This window comes from Pinus tabuliformis, chromosome 1_2, assembly GCF_031772625.1.
Source record: "Pinus tabuliformis cultivar Carrire ecotype Pingquan chromosome 1_2, CPIR1, whole genome shotgun sequence".
In the NCBI taxonomy this organism is placed as follows: Eukaryota; Viridiplantae; Streptophyta; class Pinopsida; order Pinales; family Pinaceae; genus Pinus; species Pinus tabuliformis.
Window position 1 is genome coordinate 113,758,188 of NC_142298.1, and position 25,375 is coordinate 113,783,562.

A 25,375-nucleotide genomic window follows, 5' to 3' on the forward strand; every position below is an offset into this window, starting at 1 on the left:
TCAAGCAAAGGACAGTTGGATCCTTTTGCGGCTTGGCACATGATGGAGTTGTCAAGCGTCCTTCTTAGATGAATCAGTCATGTAGCTGAGTCAGTCTCTTCATATTGCAGTTTCTTCAGCATCGAGATTTGGCAGTTTTTTCAGGCAATATTTTTGAGGATCAACATAAGAACTTGGAAGATGGTTCCTCATTCTTATTTTGGATTTATCATTGAAGGGGGGAATGTTAGCCTCTCTCATAAAACAATAATAAATCCAAAAATAAATAAATTAATTAAATATTCCAAGTTAGGAATTTGTGCCTAACTCTTGGGTTGTTCCTCTAAGATAGGAGTTAGTTTAGGTAACTCCTATATTGGTGTGTGTCTGGTGAGAAATTATCTCAATCAAAGGAGAAATTATCTCAACCAAAAGTGTCTAAGATAGCACACACTATCTTGAGAACACTGTCTCTCATCTATTTATTTGTAACACTATATTCAATTATTTTGGGGAATGAAAAAGAGAGAGAATACCTGAGGAAGCCATGAGGCTTCTGCCTTTTCCGCCTATATTTTTGTCTAGTTTCGTATCTATGTTTACTGCAATATGTTTTTGAGTTGTTTTAATATGTATCATCTTGCAATAGTTCTGCACTTAGGAGCACCAACTCCCAAGGATTTCAATCCTGTTTAGTTCAAACATTCCAACCTCTTGGGCTCCAACCAAAACCTGGTATCAACTGTTTTGCTACAGTTTTCTGGACCCAACACTGCTGAGCTTCTGCCTTTCTCCAGTTCTCCTACTTCTCTGGTCTCTCCTGCCTCTTGCCTGTTCTTAGGCTTCCTCTCTTATAGATTATGCATTCATCAATAGTACTTCCCCTTGTTTTTCTGTTTTTATGTGTTTCATACACCTCTGACTGATCGTTTCCAATTTCCACTGCCTCTTTGGCTTCCTCCTCCATCGTTCTAGATTCCTCTGCTTCACTTGATCTTTCGGCTTCCCTCCACAGTCGTTGTGGCTTCCTCTGTGCTATTCGAGTTCACTAATACTCCATGGACACGTAACTTCATAAGAAAGGTCCAAGGAAAACACAGGGAAATCATTGTTACGCGTTACATCGTAGCAGCGTTCATTTTTCAATCATTAGGGACATACACAAGTTTTATTTCAGTTTAATAGAGATGTTGTGTCCCAATCGCAATCGCTATCGCCATGAATCACCCCATTTAACTGATGTTCAGCCTCTTGAACCATTGGAATTGCTATCGTAAGCCTTTCGGCATAAAACACCCCGCGCAAGCCAAATATTTATTTACACAGAGAATATGAGGAAAAACAGTCAAAGAGACTAAAGGGCGGACTTTAGGAAATATTACACCCGCACCTATTCCTGTATCGGGTCCAGTCCATATCATAATCGGTACTTTAGTGTGGCAAGGCTTCATAATATGCGATATGTGACAGATGCGATGACAAATTAAGTCATATTGCAATGTGCATATGCATCGCAGTCGGGAGTTTCCCTTGGCGGAGGTCCGATGTGATGTTGTAAATTGCTATCGGCGATCGCAATGGACCGCTTGGCACATAGTAGCTTCACTCCCAAAGTGCCGATGCAATATACATCGGCAATCGCAAGTTGCAAGGGTTTAGGGCTCGACGTTAATGCATATCACTTCATTTTAGCAATGTGATATTAGGTGCTGGACCCGATATGACTCATCGCTCCCGTGTATTAAGTTTCAAGTCCGCTTTCCGCCTCCAACAGTGTATTTGCCTATACTTAGTCTTTTTGTCTTTTCCACTTCCCGATAGTGTAAAAGCATGCATATATATGATTTAGCCGTCGATACATGAGGTTGTGGCATATATATGATATGCGCTTCCGATAGTGTATTCCTTTAGTATATATGACCCTCGAATGTTAGGTGCTCCCGATAGTGTTTAAATGCTTGCATATATATATATATATATATATATATATATATATATATATATATATATATATATATATTGTAATGTACCTCTAATAGTGTAAAAGTACACATATATATAATATATGCTCCTCTGCCTGTTTTTGCATGCATATAACTCTTTTGTGGCCCGATAGCTCCCAATAATATAAATGCACCCATTGTTCCTCTAATGGCTCTGTTTGCTTCCTCCAATTGTTGTTTGTGTCCCCTGTTGCTCTGATGGCTCTGCTTGTTCCTCTGTTGCTCTGATGGCTGTATGCGTCCTTTTTTTTCTCCTGTACTTTATTCCTCATGCCTCTGTTCTGCTCCTATTGGCTACATCTGCTCCTCGAATATGGCCATATTTACATCAATGACAATCTGTGTCTAACAATCTCCCCCTTTGTTATTGATGCCAATATTCTTCTCCTCTCTCCCTTTGTCATCAATGGCAAAGGAATGCATACAGACTCCCCCTGTCAAACTGCTCCCCCTGTCCTGCTGCATCTTTATGAATGAACTTGAGTGATGATAAAGAGAAAACCCCCATATTTTGACGTAGATGTTCAAATGCTTCTCGAGGAAGAGGTTTTGTGAAAATATTAGCTATCTGCTCCTTAGTACTGATATATTCTAGGACGATGTTTTGTTCAGCTACTTGCTCACAGAGGAAATGATACTTAATTGGTATGTGTTTAGTCCTTGAGTGCATCGTTGGATTTTTTCTGAGACTGATAGCACTTGTGTTGTCACAATAGATGGTAATCGGTTGATCTGTACATATGTCGACATCTTTTAGAGCTTCCTTCATCCATAGTATCTGAGTACAACAGTCTGCTGTAGCAATATACTCGGCTTCGGCTGTGGATAATGATATGGATGACTGTTTTTTGCTGAGCCAGGATACTAAACAGTCTCCTAGGAAGAACGCATTTCCACTAGTACTTTTCCGATCATCTATACTTCCAGCCCAATCAGCATCGGTGTATGCAGTTACAGTCAGTGTTGAGCTCCTTGGGTACCAAAGACCAAAATCAAGAGTTCCTTTCAGATATCTGAGAATTATTTTTACAACTAATAAATGGGATTGTTTGGGAGCAGATTGAAATCTTCCCACCATTCCTACTGCTTGCATTATGTCTGGTCTTGTAGCTGTTAAGTATAGAAGGGCTCAAATTATTGACTTGTAATGAGTTGCATCTACTGGAGGGGAGTCATCATCTTTGCTCAATTTGCAGTTTTTGGTCATAAGTGTGCTCATGGGTGCACAGTCCTCCATTCAATATCTTTTGAGCATGTCTTTTAGATATTTGGTTTGGGATATACACAATCCTGCTCTGGTTTGAGATACTTGAAGTCCAAGGAAGTGAGACATCTCTCCTATCATTAACATCTCAAACTCTTTTGAAATGTTTTGAGAAAATTCATGGCTCTTTTCATCATTATTGCTGGCAAAAATCACATCATCGACATAAACAAGAGTAACTAGTAACTTACCGCCATCTGTCTTTATGTATAGATTACTTCTAGCCACTCCATTTTTGAAGCCTTGTTGTTGTAGATAGTGATCCAATCTTGCATACCAAGCTTTAGGAGCTTGTTTCAACCCATATAAATCCTTTTTGAACTTACAGACTAAGTCCTCTCCTTCTGTTAGATCAAACCCTTCTGGCTGCTCCATGTAGACTTCTTCCTTGAGTTCCCCATTTAGAAATGTTGATTTCATGTCCATTTGATAGATTTTGAATCATTTTGAGCAAGAAAATGCCAAGAACATCCTGAGAGCTTCCATATGAGCTACTGGTGCAAATGTCTCTTCAAAGTCAATTCCTTCAATTTGTGAATAGCCTTTGCAAACAAGCCTTGCCTTGTTTTTGATAATCTATCCTTCCTCATTCATTTTATTTTTGAACACCCATTTGGTTCCTATTATGTTTTTGTCCTTTGGACGAGGTACCAGCTCCCATGTCTTATTCTTCTCAATTTGGGACATTTCTTCTTCCATGGCTTTTACCCAATGAGGATCCTTACTCGCTTCTACAAATGTTTCCAGTTCTATCATAGATAACAAAGAAATAACGTTTCTCTTTGGTGTAATGGTCACCCTTCTTTGGGTTTGCATCACTTCATCTCTGTTGCCAATAATATGCTCTTCTGGATGTTATTTCTGGATAAACTTCATCTTTGAAAGGGTATGAAGTGGTTCTTTCTCCTCTTCTTCTTCTTCTTCCTCATCTATTTCTTCTTCTTCAGGTTCTTCTTCTTTAGGTTCTTCCTCAATGAGAAGATCATCTTCATGTTTTTCAATTTCTTTTTCTGGAAGGTCTTCATCAACCTTTACATCAATGCTTTCCACTATTTTCTTCAGTCGAAAATTGTAGCACTTTTAAGCCTTACTCCGTGTAGAGTATCTAAGAAATATCCCTTCATCAACTTGAGAATCAAACTTTCCTGGTGAGCCATCCTTGATTTTTATGAAGCAATTACTTCCAAAGATCTTGAAGTACTTCACTAAAGTAGGTCTTCCTTTCATAACTCATAAGGAGTTTTTTCACACTTTGGTCTTAATTGAGTTCGATTCAATGTATAGACAATTGTCCCTACTGATTCTCTCCAATTTTGGCTACAAGTTTGCTGCTAATAACATTTTTCTTGCCATTTATTGGACTGTTCGGTTTCTTCTTTCAACTACCCCATTTTGCTAAGGTGTTCTAGCAGTGGCGAATTCCCTTTTAATTCCATGAATATTACAGAACTCACTAAACTCGTTTGATGTGAATTCTCCCCCTTTGTCTGTTCTGAGGCACTTAAATTTTGAGTCTTTTTCATTTTCTACAAGGCTTTTAGATTCTTAAAACACTCAAAAGTTTTAGATTTATACTTTATAAAATAAATCCACATCATTCTAGTATAGTCATCAACAAATAACACAAGTACCTTTCTCCTTGGAGTGCCTGATTTCTAGTTGGTCCATACAAATCAGCATGGATGATCTCCAAGGGCTTTGATGTAGAGAGCTCCCTTGTCTTGTGGCTGGTTCTGGTTTGCTTTCCATGTTGACATGGACCACATACTCCTTGATTTGGTTTGAATAGCCTTGGGATGTCTCGTACAACTCTAATCTTGCTGATATTGATCAGATTTTCGAAGCTTGTATGTCCAAGTCGCTTGTGCCACAACTAACTTTCATCTGTCTAACTCAGGTAGCATTTATTTTCTTGAATATTGTTTAGAATGTAAATGTTGTCTAGTGTTCTAACCCCTTTCGCCACAAGTTCCCCTAAGGAAGAGTTCCTTATTTCACAGTCTTTGGTGCTGAAGACAACCTTATGTCCTTGATCACAGATTTGGCTGACACTCAGGAGATTGTGTTTGAACTCGTCTACTAGCAGAGCATCTTGAGCTTTTCCTTTTCAATTGATCAGAGTAACAGTTCATTTTCCCGCAATTCTTCCATATCCACTTCGAAACGACACATTCCCTTCCTTTTTGCTCAATGAGACAAACTTGCTTTTGTCTCCTGTCATGTGTCTGGAGCACCCACTATCCACAAACTAATGATTTCCATTATTTTGAGAATATAGAGCTAGGTAACATTTATCCATGTTGGAATTCTTACTACTCGTCTTTCTTCCTTTGAGTGGGCCGTTTTGTTCATAGTGTCCATTATTGTAGCAGAATGAGAATATCAGATCAAATTTGATCAAGGGATCAAATGAATTGGAGGTTTTCATTTGTCCCTTCCTTTTGGGGGCATATGAATTGATTATTCGGTCCTTTAGCTTTGGCATTTCACTTCTGTGATCCATGCAATGTCTGGCTTGATGACCGAAGTTTTTACAGTGAAAATAGTGTCCAAGAAAGATGGTTTTGTAACTATTGAAGTAGCCACGGTTTGAGTCGATTTCCTTCCTAGGAATTACTCCTGCCTCATTCTTTGGATTTGAGATGAGCCCTTGGTTGAGTACAGGTTTGTATTTGCTGTAGTATCCATGATTTGACTCCACATTCTTCTTTGGAGTAATTCTCTCTTCATTCTTTGGATCTGGGATGCGCTTTTGATAACATACTTTTTCCTCTTTTCGATTGCAGGAAAGTGCTTCGGCATAGCTTTTCACACTATTCTTAGTGCTTGAGGATTCTCCTTTGAAGCCTATTCCAGATTTGTCATGTTGAGGTTTTTGATTTTTTAGAATAGTCTCAAGTATTTGAGAGCTTTTATAGCCCTTTTTAATTTTCTCCTACTCCTTTCTCAGAGACACTATTTCGGCCTCACGTTCTTCGCAAGTCTCTTCTTTTTGTTTTAGCTTTGCTTCCAAGAGATCTTCTCTCCTTCTTTTTTCCTCGTTTTCTGTAGGAATTGACAGGGTAAGTTCCTCAGATAGAACACCAAAGGACACCGCTCACAAACAGATCACAGATCAATACACTAGTGTTGTTGACGTGGTTAAAACCCTCAAAGAGGGAAATAGTCCACGGCTTGAGCCAACGCAGTCACTTCAGGCAATTTATTAATAAAAGAATGAAAATTTACATAAGCTTCTCTCATGAACGGTTACCCTACAAATGACCTTCCATGCTCTTTAAATAGAGATCATGGACCAATCGGGTGTTAAGCCACGGATCAAGTGTCCGTAATACCAAGGAGAGAATGGACCGTCGAATCACTACATATCGTGACCATCAGATTGTAAGTTACAAAAGTACATAGTAAAGAAACACACTTTACCTAACTCTACACTAGACCAAGTTATACTTAACTATTTCCTATGTGTCGGAATATCCTAACATCTCCCCTTAAGAACAACTTGGAATAGGATTGAAGGATGTACAAATATGACACAATAGGAGAAGGAAGGAGGAATTAGAGCCTATCCCCCATTAGTGACAGCTTCCTAAACTCCAACCATAAATTGAAGTTTAGTAAACTTCGCCTCTGTGAGAGCCTTTGTAAAGATGTCTGCAACTTGATCATCTGTTGAACAATATTGTGCTTCAAGAACATGGTCATGAATGAGCTTTCTGATGAAGTACATGTGTAGTTCAATGTGTTTGCTACGCTGATGTTGGACTAGATCTTTGCATAGTTGAATGGCACTTTGATTATCACACCAAAGTGTAGTCGGATGCTGCTGCTGAAAGCCAAACTCTAACAGGATCTGACAAAGCCATAGGACTTCCTTACTAGCTTCTACGACACCACGATACTCTGCTTCTGCTGAAGAAAGAGAAATGGCACTTTGTTTCTTGCAAGCCCATCTAATAGGTCCTAAACCAAGAGTGAACACATAACTTGCAGTAGACTTCTGATCATTAGGGTCACCAGCCCAATCAGAATCAGTGAAACCAACCAATAGAGGAGATGCTTCTGCACTATAATGAATCCCAAACTGGACTGTACCTCGAACATAACAACGTATTCTTTTAGCTGCTTTCCAATGAATTTCATGTGGGTTTTGCATAAACCGAGCAATAAGGCAAACAACAAAGGAAAGGTCAGGACGAGTATGGGTCAGATACAAAATTTTTCCTACAAGTTGACGCTATAAGGTAGCAACAACTTCAGGGGAAGTACAAGTGACTGAAATTTTGGCTCCAAATTGAAAGGGAGAAGGGACTGGCTTATAGTTTCCCATGTGAAAATGGTGTAGAAGATCACAGGCATACTTTGACTGGGAAAGGGAAATACCTTCCTTGGATTGCAAGACTTGAAGACCAAGAAAATAATGCAAGTGTCCTTGTATGTCATTTCAAACTTCTTTTTAAGGCAGGGACTTCACATGGTTTGTAAGGTTGGGATCACTACCAGTGAGGATAAGATCATGAACATAAAGAACAAGAATGATAAGAGACTTGCCCATTTTCTTGGTGTAGACAATATTGTTAGAATGACACCTAGAAAACCCAGTTTCTAAAAGAAAGCTATCCATTTTGGCATACCAAGCCCAAGGAACTTGCTTGAGACCATAAAGGGATTTCTTAAGCCAACATACAAGGCTGGAGTTTGTTTTTATAAAGCCAGTAGGTTGTTCCATATAGATTTCTTCATGCAAGTCCCCGTGCTAGAAGGTAGATTCAACATCCATCTGATGGACTTCCCATTTGAAAGAGGCAGTAAGGGAAAGAAAAAGGTAGATAGAGTTCATTTTGGCAACAAGGGAGAAAGTTTCATTATAGTCAATGCCTTCACAAGACGAGTTTTATGTTTATCAACTTTCCCATCTGGTCGATACTTGGTTCTGTAAAACCATTTGCATCTAACAAGTTTTTGTCCCTTTGGTAGAGGAACAAGATCCCATGTGTCATTAGCCAATAATGAATGATATTCTTCATTCATAGCTGCGTCCCAATTTGGATGGCCTAAAGCTTCTGCAAAGGTGTCAGGATCATAATTCGCTGAAGCTTGAGCCAGTAAAGAAGAGGCTCTATCGAATTGAGAACGTGTACTTCATCTGTAGGATCACCAGCAAGAGCGCCTACTGCATCTCGAGTAGCACAGACCCATTTTGAAAGCCAAGGAGCTAAACAAGGATCCTGAGAAGGTGGGGGAGGATTGTCATCCTCGCTTTCATCATCTGAAGAAGAAATGTTTTCAAAAGTAGAGAAGATAGAGAGAGGTGGCACATCCGTCGAACTAGGCTCGTAGGCCGATATATTTTCAACAAACTTTACATCTCTTCTAATGATAACATTTTTGGACTTAAGTGGAATAAGTCTATATACTTTGACATCTTCAGAATATCCAACAAAAATACATTTTTCACTCGTAGTTTCTAAAGCTTTATGTTTCTCATCTGGAATATGGGTCCATGCTTCACTTCCAAAAACACGAAAGTGACTTACATCTGGTTTAATTGAGCTCCATGCTTCTTCTGGAGTGATATTCTTTAAAACCTTAGCAGGAGTGCGATTTATTATGTATTTTGCACAGTTAATTGCTTCTGCCCAAAAATTAAGACTAAGTCCTTTAGATTGAAGCATACAATTAGCCATTTCCTTTAAGGTATGATTCTTCCTTTCAGCTACACCATTTTGTTGTGGAGTATATGGAATAGTATGTTGCATTTGAATTCCATTCTCAGTGCAAAAGTTGATGAATTTGTTGTTAACATACTCTCCGCCATTATCAGATCTTAGCTTAAGAATTTGATGTCCAGATTATTTTTCAACAAAGGCTTTAAAGGCCAAAAACATGTTAAATACTTCACTCTTGAGTCTTAAGAAGTATACCCAAGTGCGTCTGGAGAAATCATCAATGAATGTTAAGAAATACTTGTAGCCAGAGAATAAAACAACTGAAAGTGGACCACATAAATCACTATGCACAAACTGTAAAGGGGTTGAGGCGTGCCAAGAGGCACATTTTTCAAAACTATCTCGATGATGTTTTTCGAGTACACATCTGGAACAAACACCATCTCTGCAAGATACCATTGGAAGAACTGTCACCATATTTTCTTTACATAGATTCTAAAGGGAGCAATAGTTTAAGTGACCAAATCGCTCATGCCAAAGTTTGCTCACTTCATCATTATGAGCAACAAATACCGAAGGAAGATTTGATGACCCAAAGTTGTTAAACTTATACAACCTTGTAGAATCATTAGTAATGCCAGTGGCTAAAATCTGTCTAGGATCTATTAGGTCCTTAATTACAACATTGTGAGGTGAAAATTCAAGGATTTTACCTTCACCTAAATGAGTTATCTGATATACAGATAGAAGGTTGCAGGATAGGGTTGGAACACATAACACATCATTAAATTAACCGTTTTCTATATGAACAGTTCCAGTTCCTACAACACTAAGAGATCTATCATCACCAACATATATATTTTTGGTGTTACAATCATTTAAAGAAGAAAACATGGCTTTGTTTTTGGCCATGTGATAATAAGCTCTAGAATCAATGAGCCACTCACAAGAATTAGAAGAAGAAGATATATTTAGTGCATATCTAGACCAAGATGTTTGACAACCACATGCAAAAAGTGCTATTCCTAAAGATGAAGTTGAAGTTGAAGAGTGCTCCAAATGGATGTTATGCTTCTTCATTGCTTCTTCCAAGGCTTCCATCTTCTTAAAGCATTTGGATTCTAAGTGGTCATCTCGATTACAAAAGTGGCAATGTCTATCAGTTTTCTTCCCTTGTTTTTATTTGCCTTATCATTTTGTTGAAATGATTTTTCATTTTGAGGCTGAAATTACTTAGGACCCTTGTTTGGTTTAGGATCATTCTTTCTAGGATACAACCTCTTAGGATTCTTTGAATTTGGTTGTTGCTAGGCAGCTAAGGATTTCTTAGAAGAGTTTCCAAGATTAAGAAGACCAAAGTGTAAGAGTTTTTCTTGTTCTCTTATTAAAGAATCACAAAATGAATCAAAGGAAGGGGACTTGTAGCTTGTCCTTGAGAAATGAAGGCTTCTCTTGTAGAATGGAAGGTGGAAACAAACATAGGGTAGGCTGGTGCCAACTTAGTAAGAATGGAATAGATAAGGTTACCATCTTCTTTCTTAACCTTAATACCTTCCAAGAGAAGTCTAAGGGTCTTGAACTTGGACAGAAAATCTTCAATGGAAGGAAAATTATTGGGGTCCAATGTAAGAAACTCATTTTCGAGTTGATGGGTTCTAAGTTCGTTTTTAATTCCAAAAACTTTAGTGATCTGTTTCATTGCTTCATCAGGAGTATCAAGTTCTACGATATGGAATCGAAGGTTTGAAGAAATAGACATCCCTATCAACCCACATGCTTGATCTTGCCTATTTTCCCATTTGGCTACCTTATCTTCATCTTTCGGTTTGGTTTCTTGGCATGAGGCTATTCGGTAAAGACCTTTACTTCTAAGTAAATCCACAATGTAGGACCACCATTAGAAGTAGTTGGTGTTGTCAAGAATAACTTGGCATGGAATTTCCATTTTTAATAGAAGCTAAAGTTGTATATGCTGAAAATAAGTCTTTCAATGAAAATATCTTGAAAAAATAGGCTGATTCAAAAAAACGGCTCTGAAAACGGCTTCCGGATGAAGAATTTATGGCTTTTTGAAAAAAAGTTGTTGAAGATGCCGACGAAGTGCGGGAATGTGCGGAAATGAATGATAATGTTATATTAAAAAAAATCCACCACCTTTCCAAAATTAATCTAATAAAGTAGCTCTGGACCAAGAAAGACTTGAACTCAAGACCTCTATTCTCATAAAGTAGCTTAGGACCAAGTGAGCTAGATTAAAAGGTTTGTAATTTTTGGAAAAGAGGAAGGGTTTTTTTTTTTTTTAGTCACTGAAGCTTTGGGCTACTTGCTTACTTGAGAAAGCTCTTGTTTCCTTACAAAACCCGACACAGACATACAAGAAAAAAAAAAAAACCTTACGGCTTGAAGTTAGCTTTAGCCGAAACTATATATGTTCCTCAATGTTTCTGATTTTCTGAGATCACACTAAGGTGCGGTGGAAAAGAGCATATGCATGAGAAAAATCCTTCCTCTTTGTTTCTAATTTGCCCAGATCACATAAAGTCGTGGGGCAAAGAGAATATGCAAAAATGAAAGGTATAGATCCGGTAATAAAAAAAACAAAGAGCTAAATAAACCGAAATAAACAGAGAGAAAATAACTAGAAACTGTAAATAAACACTGTATACCTCCAGATCTTAAAAATGACGTAGCTAGGGCTACCAGAAACCTTTTCGCATGAAATGAAAGGGGTTCCTCACTGGAATAGATGCTCCTAACACAATAGAGCAGTCCTCTCGGCCCGAAAGTAGTCAGAAACAGTAGATCTAGGAAATGGTAGTCGAATGCAGTTCTATCGGCTTTAGATTTGGATCACCAACGGATGCGGCCCTCAAATAGCTCTGATACCATGTAGGAATTTACAGGGTAAGTTCCTCAGATAGAACACCAAAGGACACCGCTCACAAATAGATCACAAATCAATACACCAGTATTGTTGATGTGGTTAAAACCCTCAAAGAGGGAAACAGTCCACGGCCTGAGCCAACACGGCCACTTCAGGCAATTTATTAATAAAAGAATGAAAATTTACATAAGCTTCTCTCATGAACGGTTACCCTACAAATGACCCTCCATGCTCTTTAAATAGAGATCATGGACCAATCGGGTGTTAAGCCACGAATCAAGTGTCAGTAATACCGAGGAGAGAATGAACCGTCGGATCACTACATATTGTGACCGTCGGATTGTAAGTTACAAAAGTACATAGTAAAGAAACACACTTTACCTAACTCTACACTAGACCAAGTTATACTTAACTATTTCCTATGTGTCGGAATATCCTAACATTTTTGACTTTCAGAGAAATGATTTTATTCCGTATTTTCTCATTTTCTTCAATGGCACTTATTAACAATTCATCTACATTTCCTTCCAGCCCTGAATCATCATCATTTATGAATTCCATGAATAATGTTTCTTGGCTTTCCTCATCTGATTTCTTTTTGATGACCATTAACTCATCCTCATCAGACTCATCTTGCTTAGAGAAGAAGTTCTTCTTATTGAACCCTTTCTTTTTGTGTGCCATTCTTTTAGAATTTCCTTCATCATCACTATCATGTTTATGAGGACATTTTGCTGCATAATGACCTATTTTTCCACACTTAAAACAAATAAGAGGGTACTTTCCTTTAAGCTTAGATCCTTTCTTCAACTTTCATACAAATTGAGCCAATTTGGATTCCACATCAGACTCATCACTACAGTCATTCCTTTCTTTCCCCTTCTTTGACTTTGAAGCCTTGAATGCTACATCTTTGGAGCTTGGACCACCTTTTCTCATCTCATAGGCAGTGAGGATTCCATGGAGTTCATCCATCTTGAGGGTATCTAGATCCTTTGCTTCTTCTATGGTATTTATTTTGGAGTTAAATCTGTCTGGAAGAGATCTTAATACCTTTTGAACGATGGTACTTTCTTCAATTTTTTCGTCCAATCCTTTAAGGGAGTTGACCACTTCAGCTACTCGGAGGAGGTATGCTGCAATATCTTCTTCATCTTCCATCCTCAGACTTTCAAATTGTCTTCTATGAGTTTGAAGCTTTGCATTCTTGACTTTTGAGTCTCCATCGTATAAGCCAACTAGCTTCTCCCACATTTCTTTGGCAGAGGTATAGTGCATGACTTTTGTAAACTCGGAATCAGTGATTCCACTAGTGATGGAGTTCAAGGCCTTTGCATTTTCAATGTAGGCTTTCCTCTTGTCTTGATCTGTTGGAAGAGTGGTAGGCATATGGTATTGATTTTGAACAAAATGCCAGACTTCAGGTCCAAGGGACATTAATTAGTAGGTCATTATTTTTTTCCAGAAACCAAAGTTAGTGCCATCGAATAGAGGAGGTCTTCCTGATGCTTCATGATTTCTCATCATGGTTGCGGATCCTTCTTCAAGCTATTAGGCTAGTATGAAGAAGCCTGATCTGATACTAATTGTTGGAAATACTTGGGGGGAGGGGGGTGGGGAGGGTGAATCAATATTTCTTTTTTGTTGTTGTTCTTGTTGTTACCAAAAGCACATATAAGTATATATGAAACATAGAAATAGATAGATGGAATTAATGCTTTTATTAACACAAGAAATAGTGCAATGAAATAAATACAATATATATAACTGTTTGCAATTTTTTGCCAAGCTCCAACTTGGACTTCAGTGAGGCTCCAACCTCTAGAGCACCAACTCTGTCTTGCAATAGTTCTGCACTTAGGAGCACCAACTCCCAAGGATTTCAATCTTGTTTAGTTCAGAGGCTCCAACCTCTTGGGCTCCAACCCAAACCTGGTATCAACTATTTTGTTGTAGTTTTCTACACCCAACACTGCTGAGCTTCTGCCTTTCTCCAATTATCTTGCTTCTCTAGTCTCTTCTGCCTCTTGCCTGTTCTTCAACTTCCTCTCTTACAGATTATGCATTCATCAACAGTACTTCCCCTTGTTTTTATGTTTTTATGTGTTTCATACACCTCTGGCTGATCATTTCCACTTTCCACTGCCTCTTTGGCTTCCTCCATCATTGTAGATTCCTCTGCTTCACTTCATCTTTCAGCTTCCCTCCACAGTCGTTGTGGCTTCCTCTATGCTGTTCGAGTTCATTGATACTCCATGGACACGTAACTTCATAAGAGAGGTCAAGAAAAACACAAAGAAATCATTGTTACGTGTTACACCATAAAAACATTCATTTCTCAATCATTATGGACATACACAGGGTTTTTTTTTTCGGTTTAAAAGAGATGTTGTGTCCCAATCGCAATCACTATCGCCATGAATCACCCCATTTAACTGACATTCAGCCTCCTGAACCATCGGAACAACTATCGTAAGCCTTTCAGCCTAAAACACCCCACGCAAGCCAAATATTTATTTACACAGAGAATATGAGAAAAAATAGTCAAAGAGACTAAAGGGCGGACTTCAAGAAATATTACACCTGCACCTATTCCTGTATTGGGTCCGGTCCATATCACAATCGACACTTTAGTGTGGCAAGGCTTCATAATATGCGATATGTGATGGATGCGATGACAGATTAAGTCATATTGCAATGTGTGGCGGGTCTGCGTGGATATGCATCGCAGTCGGGAGTTGCCCTTGGCGGAGGTTCGATGCGACATCGCAAACTGTTATCGGTGATCACAATGGACTGCTTGGCACATAGTAGCTCCGCTCTCGAAATGCCGATGCAATATACATCAGCAATCGCAAGTCGCAAGGGTTTAGGGCTCGACATTAACGCAGACCACTTCATTTTAGCGATGCGATATTAGGTGCCAGACCCGATATGACTCACCACTCCCGTGTATTAAGTTTCAAGTCTGCTTTCCGCCTCCGATAGTGTATTTGCCTATACTCAGTCTTTTTGCCTTTTCCGCTTCCCGATAGTGTAAAAGCATGCATATATATGATTTAGCCGCCGATACATGAGGTTGTGGCATATATATGATATGCGCTCCCGATAGTGTATTCCTTTAGCATATATGGCCCCCGAATGTTATGTGCTCCCGATAATGTTTATATATATATATATATTGTTCTATGCCTCTGATAGTGTAAAAGCACACATATATATAATATATGCTCCTCCGCTTGTTTTTGCATGCATATAACTCTTTTGTGGCCCGATAGCCCCCGATAATATAAATGCACCCATTGCTCCTCTAATGGCTCTGTCTACTTCCTCCGATGGTTGTTTGTGTCCTTTGTTGCTCCGATGGCTCTGCTTGTTCCTATGTTGCTCTGATGACTGTTTGCATCCTCTGTTTGCTTCTGTACTTTGTTCCTCATGCCTCTATTCTGCTCCTCGAATATGGCCATATTGACATCAATGACAATCTGTGTCCAACAGATTAATGAGAAAAATACCAATTATTTTAAGACTATTATAATCATAAGAATTATTTATTAAAAGGCATGAAGATAAAACAATAATAAAAATAAAAATAAATAAATAGAATAAAAATGAAAAATATCTCTAAATAAATAAATTAATATAAAATAAGAAAAGAAATTAAAAATGAATAAAAATAAAAATAAATAAAGGTGTTAAAAATAAAATAAATAACACTAATAGTTATGATAATAATAACAACTAACCACTAATTATTAATTATAAAAAAAAAGCGGGGTGAGTGGAGAGAGATAACAAAACTAAGAGGGAACGGGAAAGGACTTGAACAAATCTAGGAAAAAAAGAGACGGGATCCAAAAGCATGTCAAGAAGAAAAAATGATAATTAAAAAAAAAGGGGGACCAAAACGAACTAATTTAAGAAGTAAGGGTAGGAATTCAATTGTTGTTTATTTTCAACTTATTGTCCCTGTTCAAATTGCTTTTCCACTTCTTAATTCCAGTGGCTTCCTTAAACTTCCGATGATGGAAGTCATCAATCTTGGCAATGACCTCAGACTCCTCAATAAAGAAGTGGTGTTTAGTTTTTCAGCATGCTCAACTAAAGCTAAAGAGCCAGACTAAAACATAGATTCCCTTTAGGATTCAAGTTGCATGATCCTTAACAAAATACCTTATCTCTAAAAAAATCCAATGGTAAGATTGGTCATAATGGACAATCCACATTCATTTCAATTTGGGAAATGCTAAACTATTAATAATTTATTTTCATCTCCAAATGATCTGTGTTATGGAAATAGGCCCACAATTTGTCCACTTGTCTACTCCTACCACTATGAGCTTATCATAACTGATGTCATTCGTATAGAATACTCAATTCTAAAAAAAAATCCAATTTTGTCAATATTGTGTAGTTTTTCATTAGGGATTTTCACAAAAGTTTCCCAATTTCTTCAATTATCAGCTCTATAATTTCATAATTTCCCTCAATAATACCAATATATAGCTACATATTTTAAACATGGATGCTTCTATAAACCATATGCCAGGGAATTTAACTATATTTGGCTATTTTCAACCTTACATTCTTTTAAGCCAAATATTTTTCTCATTTTTTCATGCAACATTTTACATGCAACAGATAGCTTTTCTTCTACATATTTAATTATGCCCCATAAAAATATTGTACCCTTCACTATGATATCACATCATAATTATGATATCCTTCTTATAAAATTCTAACTTTTCATTACTCTTTTTTTAACTTAAAAATCATATATATATTTTAAGACATTCAAAACAATTATAATAGGCTTCATTTCTATTACGATGATAACCATTATGAACTTAAATTATAATTTAAATCATAATCATTATAAGAAAATATACAGAAAGATAAAACTTTCTATTAAAACATAATAATAATTATAAAAACATTGTGAGATTTATGTAATGAATGTTGTGAGATTTATATTAAACATTTTTTTCCCAAATTTCTTATCTGAGTCATTTGTCCTTCTTTAATCTAAAAAAGATGCGCAAAAGTGGTCCAAATGGTAGATTTTTTCATGTTTCAGCATCTCCGCTCTACACACATCATCGAAATTCGACTAAAATATCTTAATTTTTCATATTATTCCATTATATTAAAATTCCACATTCATCTAAATTTTTATCAGTTTCCCTCACCACATTATTCAAACAGTGCTAATATGCAGGTCAAGAAAATTGGTGCTGAAATAGTCAGCTACCAGCAATGACACTTTTGTAGTCCTTCTCACAATATACATACTTTAATAATCTATTTTTCCTAAAATAATCGGGGAAAATAATTTTGGTTATATATATATATATATATATATAATTATAATGCAAGACATGTGAGTATGTTAATAAAGTTAATTTTTTCTCAATTCAAGTTTTTGTGACGAATAGTTTTTCTAGATTAATCACACTAGCAATTTTTAGGTCAACATTTCAAACCAATCAATCTGGTTCATCATCAAAACATAAATAGATAATCTAATCTATCCAAAAGATTAAATACTCTATAAGCGCGGACAAAAAATGTAAAAACTTCAATAAATCAACCAATAATATTCAGAAACCCAAACCAAAACGTTTGTAACAGCAAAATTAATCCTCTGGAAACCCAAAAATATTATAATACTCTATAACTTATATTTATTTATTAAATATTTAATAATATCAATTAATTATTAAAAATATAATTATATAAATAATCATTCAAATAAAATAAAAAATTAATAAAATATAATATACATTCCATATTTATTAAACTTGTTAGAGAGATAATATATTATATTAATACCTTATAAATTAAAAATGTATATAATTAAAAGAATATTATGCTAAAGAACTAAAAGGAAATAAGGGAAAAAAATATTTCATATCCACAAATATTATAATAGTCTATAGCTTATATATATTTATTAAATCTTTAATAATATCAATTAATTATTAAAAATGTAATCATTAAAATAAAAATAAAAAATTACTAAAATATAATATACATTCAATATTTATTAAACTCGTTAAAAAAGAATATATTATATTAATTCCTCATAAATTACAAATATATATAATTAAAAAATTATTATGCTAAAGAACTAAAAGGAAATAAGAAAAAAAATTGATGATGATGATGAAGAACATTGGTCTATTGGACCTAAAGAAACAAATTATTTATTTTGATTTAAGATTTTATTCCTATGCTCAAAAAGCTTGGAGAGAAGCCTCCTGAGCTCACTATAATTTTGACATTTTAAAAGGCTAGGAAGGTTAGTATTGTAACAAAGATTGTGAAACTGAGATCTAATGTGGTTGTAAGCGGGGCACTCTAAGAGGAAGTGGTTTTCATCCTCGATGTTCCTATTCTCACATAGATGGCAAATCCTTTCCATCCATGTTGTTTTAGGAACTACCCAACGAACTTTTTCACTATGGAGCTCATGAGAATTCGTTCTAATCTTTGCTACATTAATTTTCTTCTTTGAGGTAGTTAAAATACTTATATATACACACACACACATAGATAGATATCACATGAAATGTATTTTAAATATATAAAAATATACCTTCTATTTCATAAGTATGAGATAAGAAGATAAATAATAAAAATAAAATTTAAAAATTCGATAAATGATTCATGGATAGAAATAGTTAAAGTGTATGTGGAAATAAATATTACTATTATATATATTAAAAATTGTATTTTTATATTATATATAATTATTCGATTACTTACATTTTATAAATTTATATAAATAAAATTATATATTTTATTTAATAGAATGGAGATAGAAATAGAAATAGAAATGATACTGTAAATTATATTTTAAATTCTTGAGTCAAGGTCTTTCTAATGGTTGGTGTGGTTCATCATGATAAATTGATATATACAATAGAGATGCAAATAAGTAGAAAATGAATGTTGAAGAAAAATAATAATTAAATTGAACTGTTAAAGAAGTAAGAACAAGACTCTAAAATTTAATAAAATATTGTTAATAATAAAAGATTTAATAAATTATTGTTTGATAAAATATTGTTAATAAGGAAATTTTTTCCCTAACTAAATTAATATTTAGTTAAATTAAATTAAATAAAAAATAATAAAAACATTATTATTTTTTATAACTATTTTTATTATTAATAGAAGAACTTCCATGAAATTATGATTACTAAAAAAAATATCAATTATTTTAATCCTAGTATAATCCTAATAATGATTTATTAAAAGGATTGAAGATAAAATAATAATAAGAATAATAATAAATAAACAAATAAAATAAAATTTATAATTAAATAAATAAATTTATATAAAATAAGAAAATAAAAGTGAACACAAATAAAAATAAATAAAGGAATCAAAAATAAAATAAATAACTTTAATAATTATGATAATAATAACAACTAACTACTAATTAATAAATAGAAAAAAGAGAGCCACCAGTGGAGACAGATAACAAAACTAAGAGGAGAAGGAGACAAAACAAATCTAGGAAAAAAGACACGGATCCAACAACATATCAAGAAGGAAAAATGATAAATTAAAGAAAAAGGAAGAAAGAGGGACCAAAAAGAACTCACTTAAGAAGTAAGGGTAGGAATCCAATTGTTGTTTATTTTCCATCCATTGTCTCTGTTCAGATTGCTCACCCGTTTTTCAATTTTAATGGCTTCCTTAAATTTCAGATGATGGAAGTGATCAATCTTGACAATTACTGGGGACTCCTCAATAAAGAGGTGGTGTTCAGTTTTCTCAGCATGCTTGGCTAAAGCTGAATAGTGGGACTGAAACATAGATCCACTTTAAGATTAAAGTTGCGCGATCCTTAACAAAATACCTTATTTATGAAAAATCCAATAATAAGCTTGGTCATGGTGGACAATCCACATTCATTTTAGGTTAGGAAATGCTAAACTATTAATAATGTGTTTTCATGTCGAAATGATCCTCGTTATAGAAATTGTCCCACAGTTTATCCACTTGTCCACTCCTAGCACTATGATATTTTCCCCTTGGATACTTCATATCATAACTGATGTTATTAGTATAGAATACTCAATTCTCAAAAAATTCCAATCCCCTTGGATCCTTCCCATCATAAGTGATGTCATTAGTATAGAATACTTGATTCTCAAAAATTTCAATTTTGTGAATACTGAGTAGTATTCCAAAAAAAATTATTAACCATGAAATTCATAGGTTTAGCTTCTAAAATACATAATTCTTTAACCATTTTCAAGCATATATTGATTACCTCAATGTGTGTACCCATCAAATTAAAATTTTTAACCAATTAAGCTTTATATTTCTCTCAAAATTTGAGGATTTCCACAAAATTTTACCAATTTGTTCAATTATCAACTCTACAATTTCATAATTTGGCTCAATAATACCAAATATTGCTACATATTTTAAACACCCATGCTTCTATAAGTTTACCATTGAATCATGCTTCTATAAGTCTACCACTGAATCTAGCTATATTTGACTATTTTTCATCATTACAATTTTTTAGTTCAAACAGTTTTCTCAATTTTTTTACCGCTGAATCTAGCTATATTTGACTATTTTTCATCATTACAATTTTTTAGTTCAAACATTTTTCTCAATTTTTTTCCCTCAGAAAATTCATCAAATATTTTACATACAACACATAGCTTTTCTTCTACATGTTTATTTATGGCCCATAAAAATATTATAACCTTTACTATATTGAAATGGGTCATTGGGCAATTCCTAAAACACCATGGATGGAAAGGTTCTGCCATCTATGTGAGAATACGAACATGGAGGATGAAAATCACTTCATCTTAGTGTGCCCCGCATACAACCACATTAGATCTTAGTTTCAAAATCTTTGTTGCAATACTGACATTCCTAGCATTTTACGTTGTCAAAATCATAGTGAGCTCGGGAGACTTCTATCGAAGCTTTTTGAGCATGGGAATAAAATCTTAAATCAAATTAAATAATTCGTTTCTTTAGGTCCGATAGGCCAAAGTTTGGTCTCAGTGGATGTTAACCACCACCATCATCATCATAATATCACATCATAATCATGATATCTTTTAATAAAATTCTAACTTCTCCTTACTTTTTTTTTTAACTTAAAAATCATATATATATTTTAAGAGACTCAAAACAATTATAGTAAACTTCTTATTTAGTATAATAATAACCATTATTACCTTAAATATAATTTAAATCATAATCATTATAAAAAAATATGCCAAAAAAATAAAACTTTCTATTAAAACATAATAACAACTATAAAAACGATACACATTAAAAATTATCTTATATATCCCAAAAAATTAATAAAATCCAATCAAAATATAAAATTAATATTTCATATTCCTTACATCTCGTTCCATTCAAACATCATAATAATTTTTAATTATCTTATATCCCCCTCCCCCAAAAAATAATAATAAGATCCAATCAAACTTTAAAGTTAATATTTCATATTCCTTACATTCCGTTAGATTCAAACATAATAATATTTTATTATTATTATTTTTCAAAAAAAAATCCAATCAAACTTTAGAGTTAATATTTCATCCATTCAAACATGATAATAATTTTTAATTATCTTATATCCCCAAAAAAATTAATAATAATAAAATAAATCAAACATTAAAGTTAATATTTCATATGTCCTACATCCCCTTCCATTCAAACATAATAATAATAATTATATATATACAAATTATTTCAAATCCAACCGAACTTTAAAATTAATTTTTCAGATTCCGTACATCCCCAAAGTCGAATATATCTAGAAAGTCACGGTAAAATGATGAAAAAGGTGATTGACAATGACCAAAGACATTGAATCAACCACAGAATTTGAAGCCCAGATTCCGGACTGTTTTCACATTCCAGATTGTATTCAAGTGGGACCGGATGCCTTTCACATTCCGGATTGTTTTCAAGTGGGACGGGATGCCTTTCACATTCGGCGAGTCCTATTTCACATCCTATTGAAACATAAATGCAGTCTGACATGCTAGGGTTATAGCAGTTTCTTTGCATTTATATTTCCTTCAAAGTTGACTTTAGCATTTTAGCAACAAGGAAACTGCTATTTCCCTTGCATGTCAGAAACATTTATGTTTCAATGGGGTCTGAAATAGGAACTGCCTTTCACATTCCAGATTGTTTTCAAAATGCAACATGGTGCCATATAAGTTTATTGTCGAAAGTCTTGGATTTGATGCGACACTTTATGGCGGCTATAGAGGATCTTTCCACAAAAATAATTGCATTTCATTCTGGTTACTATGTATTACATTCTATACAAACGCTTGCATTTCATTTCGTGATCAAAGGAGACTCAACAGGGCGATGCCAGCGACAGTATCGGTGAGATTCATCAAAAACTTGTTGCGAATAAATAATGTACATTGAACATAGGACTGCATTTCATTCTAAATAATGTACTTGTTACATTCTAGAAACACTTGGATTTCATTATCTTCTATTACATTCGTAATCAACGCATATTGAACAGGGCGATACCAGCGACAGTATCAGAGAGATTCACCAAAAGCTTCTTGCGAATAAATAATGTACATTGAACAGAGGAATGCTAGGTATAGTACCGGCGAGATTCACCAAAACATTATTCACACTAATTAACATAAAACACCTCTACTTCAAGACCAGCTGAATAAAAAGACACTGACTATGAACAGCACTCATCTTAAATATAATCTTTCTGTCTGTCCTCAACTTATAAGACCGGCATGGTTTGCCCTAATTAGCAGTAGGTGGTGAAATCATCCTGGCTCTCCAAACAGATATATATTCCGCCGGATCTGGCATCACTTCTTTCACTACATCGATTTTACAGAATCGATCCATCCATGCGCTCAACAACGGCATTTTCTCTGCATCTATTAAAACGCTCTCGGTAGCCTTCTCGACGCTTTTAATAAACGACGACAAACCACCCAATGCGATGTCAATCGAGCCGATCTCATCCCCTCCAAAATACAATTTTCCGGCGAAGCAGTGGTTGGTTCGCAGAGCTTCCTCTATCAAAAGAAAGTTGGTAACGCTCTCTTCCACTGCTTTCTGTAGCTGCTCGCCTGGGCCATAGAGAGCTGCGTCCATAGATGGGAAGAGCTGAACGCACACATTGAAACCACGAGTATATTGGTTACGGAATAGAAAAAACATAATTGGGACTTTCGAAGACACAAATTCCAGACAAGGGAAGGGTCGGTGAGATATGAATTCAGGCGATTACTAATGAATGAATTAAATTACCTTATCGTCTACAAAGGCAGCCCAAAAGCGAGCAATGGCTCGCTCATATGGATACTTGGGCATAAGATTTGGTCCCTTATTTCCCCATGCCTCCTCTATGTATTGCACAATAATCATGGATTCACAAATAGGCTTTCCATTGTGGATAAGAACTGGAACTTTCTTGTGAACAGGGTTTGATTTCAGCAGCAGCTCGCTCTTAGGGTGCAGGAAATGCTCTTGGATGAACTCATAATCGATACCTTTAAGAGCCAGAGCAATGCATACCCGCACCACGAAGGGACTGAGAGTCACACCTAGCAGCTTTACTTGTCCCTTTTCCCCCTCCGTTGCCATTTCTCTGAAAATATATTTGGAGTTTTATGAGTCTGCCTCTTCTATCTCGGATATGCTATTGCTAATTCCCCCCGACTACTATATATCGCTCCAAGAAGAGTCCCAACCTTGCACGAAAACTAGCTGTTTCGTGACCTTACATCCCATCAAAGTTAAAAGTAGAGACCGCAGACGTAATGCATGATTTCACTTTATCGTCTCAAAACAATTCTCTAATGAAGTTGCTAGCTTGATTATCTAGCAATTTTGAATCCGGTTTTATCCTTTTTACTTGAGTTTTTCCTTTGATTTCTGGGTCAGATTAGGTTGCCTACTATTGGTAGTATTGTCTCATAGGTTAATGCGAGGTTATGTCAAAACCCCAAGGGACATCCGATTAAAGGGAGATCAATGACCCAGGAAGCAGGTGAAACTAAACGAAACAGGGATCTTTGAATCTTTGAAGTACGAGACAATGTTTGGCTTTATGCCACGTCATAGAAGACCATACTCTGAGTGGGTAAATGAAGAGGAGTTTAGGTTGAACTTATGTAAGATTGTCTGATTGACGATCTAAAATGTAGCCGAGGATAGATAAAATACAATTAGTTAAAAATAATTAATATTATTTTATATTAATGGAGAAAATGGTTATATTGTTGTAACGTTCTCCCTAGTTTAGGATTAGTTCCTAAAGTTTAGGGGTTTGGGTGCAACTTCCTAATTCCTAGTATTGTATTTAATGATGTAATCTTTTATTGTAGAATAATAGAGTGTACGAGAGTGATCTCTCTGTTGTTGGTGAGTGTAGTCTCCAGGTGCAGGCCACACCTGAGAGCTACATCTCTTTCTTTTCAATTCTGTTCACATTTTATTTTGGTATCAGAGCTCAGATTGGGTGAGCCTGATCTTTTGTCACCTTGTGGCTGAAGTGTCTTTGTAGCTAGCTTACCTGTGTAGTAGAATTGCCTGTGTGGCTTGAAGTGCCTTTGTGTCCGCGTGTACACAAGAGCTCTGTGCTCAATTGAGCAGGTGGACTGTAGAACACCTGGCTCGGACTCAGATTTTTTTTTTTTCTGAGTGAAGAGGAGATTGGCGCGTTTTTTGCGATGATAGAAGCGCCAGGAGGGGGAATTAGCGCGGATTCTGTGAGATTAATCGCGTCAGAGAAGCCAGAGCGCCAGAACACCCAATTGGCGCGGAATTTAAGGAGGAAATCGAGCCAGAACGTTCAATTGGCGCGGAATTTAAGGAGGAAATCGCGCCAGAGCGCCAGAACGTCCAATTGGTGTGGAATTTAAGGAGGAAACCGCGCCAGCAAAGATCACTCGCGCCGATTTTTAATTGGCGTGGATTTTTCGCTTGGGATCACGCCAACAGAAAGAGGATTTTTCGCACGCTGATTGAGGACGTGCCAATCTTCCTTCAAGGGGATCTGCGGGAAGCCTCAACTTCGTTTGGCAGTTTGCAAGGGGTGCAGATCAGCGAAGTTGCAGATCTATCTGGGAGAGGCAGATCAGATCAATTTTTGATCAGATCGGATCTTCGGCTGTATTGAAGACGCCAAATTTGCTCACTGGAGCAGGATTACCAGACACTGTAGATCGGATCCAGAGGTGATAGATCGGATCGAGAAGTGACAGATCGAACTGACATGTATTGTTTTTTTTTGTTGTTGGGTAGATTCAGAATGAGTAATACGATGGAATCTTACCTTAACGAGTCTGGTAAACTTAATGGATCTAACTTCACGAATTGGAAGTTCAAGATCCAGACCTTGCTCGAAGGTGTGAATGCTTGGTCCATAGTTACCGGCGATGAGCAGAAGCCAAATGGAGGGCCACAGGAGCAAGATTGGGAAAAATGAGAGAACAAGGCCAAAGTCTTGTTGAAGATGTCTGTGAAAGACAATGTTATTGCACACATCAGAGACTGTAAAACGTCCGCGGACATC

The 25,375-nt window shown here is 35.7% G+C and overlaps 1 protein-coding gene and 1 pseudogene across 1 annotated transcript; one reads left to right on the forward strand and one right to left on the reverse strand.

Annotated features, from left to right (window-relative positions):
• Window positions 1-14,719, forward strand: part of LOC149204767 (pre-mRNA-splicing factor SYF2-like) — an 87,975-nt pseudogene extending 73,256 nt beyond the window's left edge.
• A 7,298-nt stretch (window positions 14,720-22,017) lies between these two features.
• LOC149204769 (glutathione S-transferase U16-like) lies at window positions 22,018-23,484 on the reverse strand. Its single transcript, XM_089393365.1, has 2 exons — window positions 23,107-23,484; window positions 22,018-22,962 (listed from the first exon to the last, which is right to left on the reverse strand). The coding sequence occupies exons 1-2, from the start codon at window positions 23,440-23,442 to the stop codon at window positions 22,591-22,593; spliced, it is 708 nt and encodes a 235-aa protein (XP_089249491.1). The 5' UTR covers window positions 23,443-23,484; the 3' UTR covers window positions 22,018-22,590.
• Between the last annotated feature and the right edge of the window lie 1,891 nt (window positions 23,485-25,375).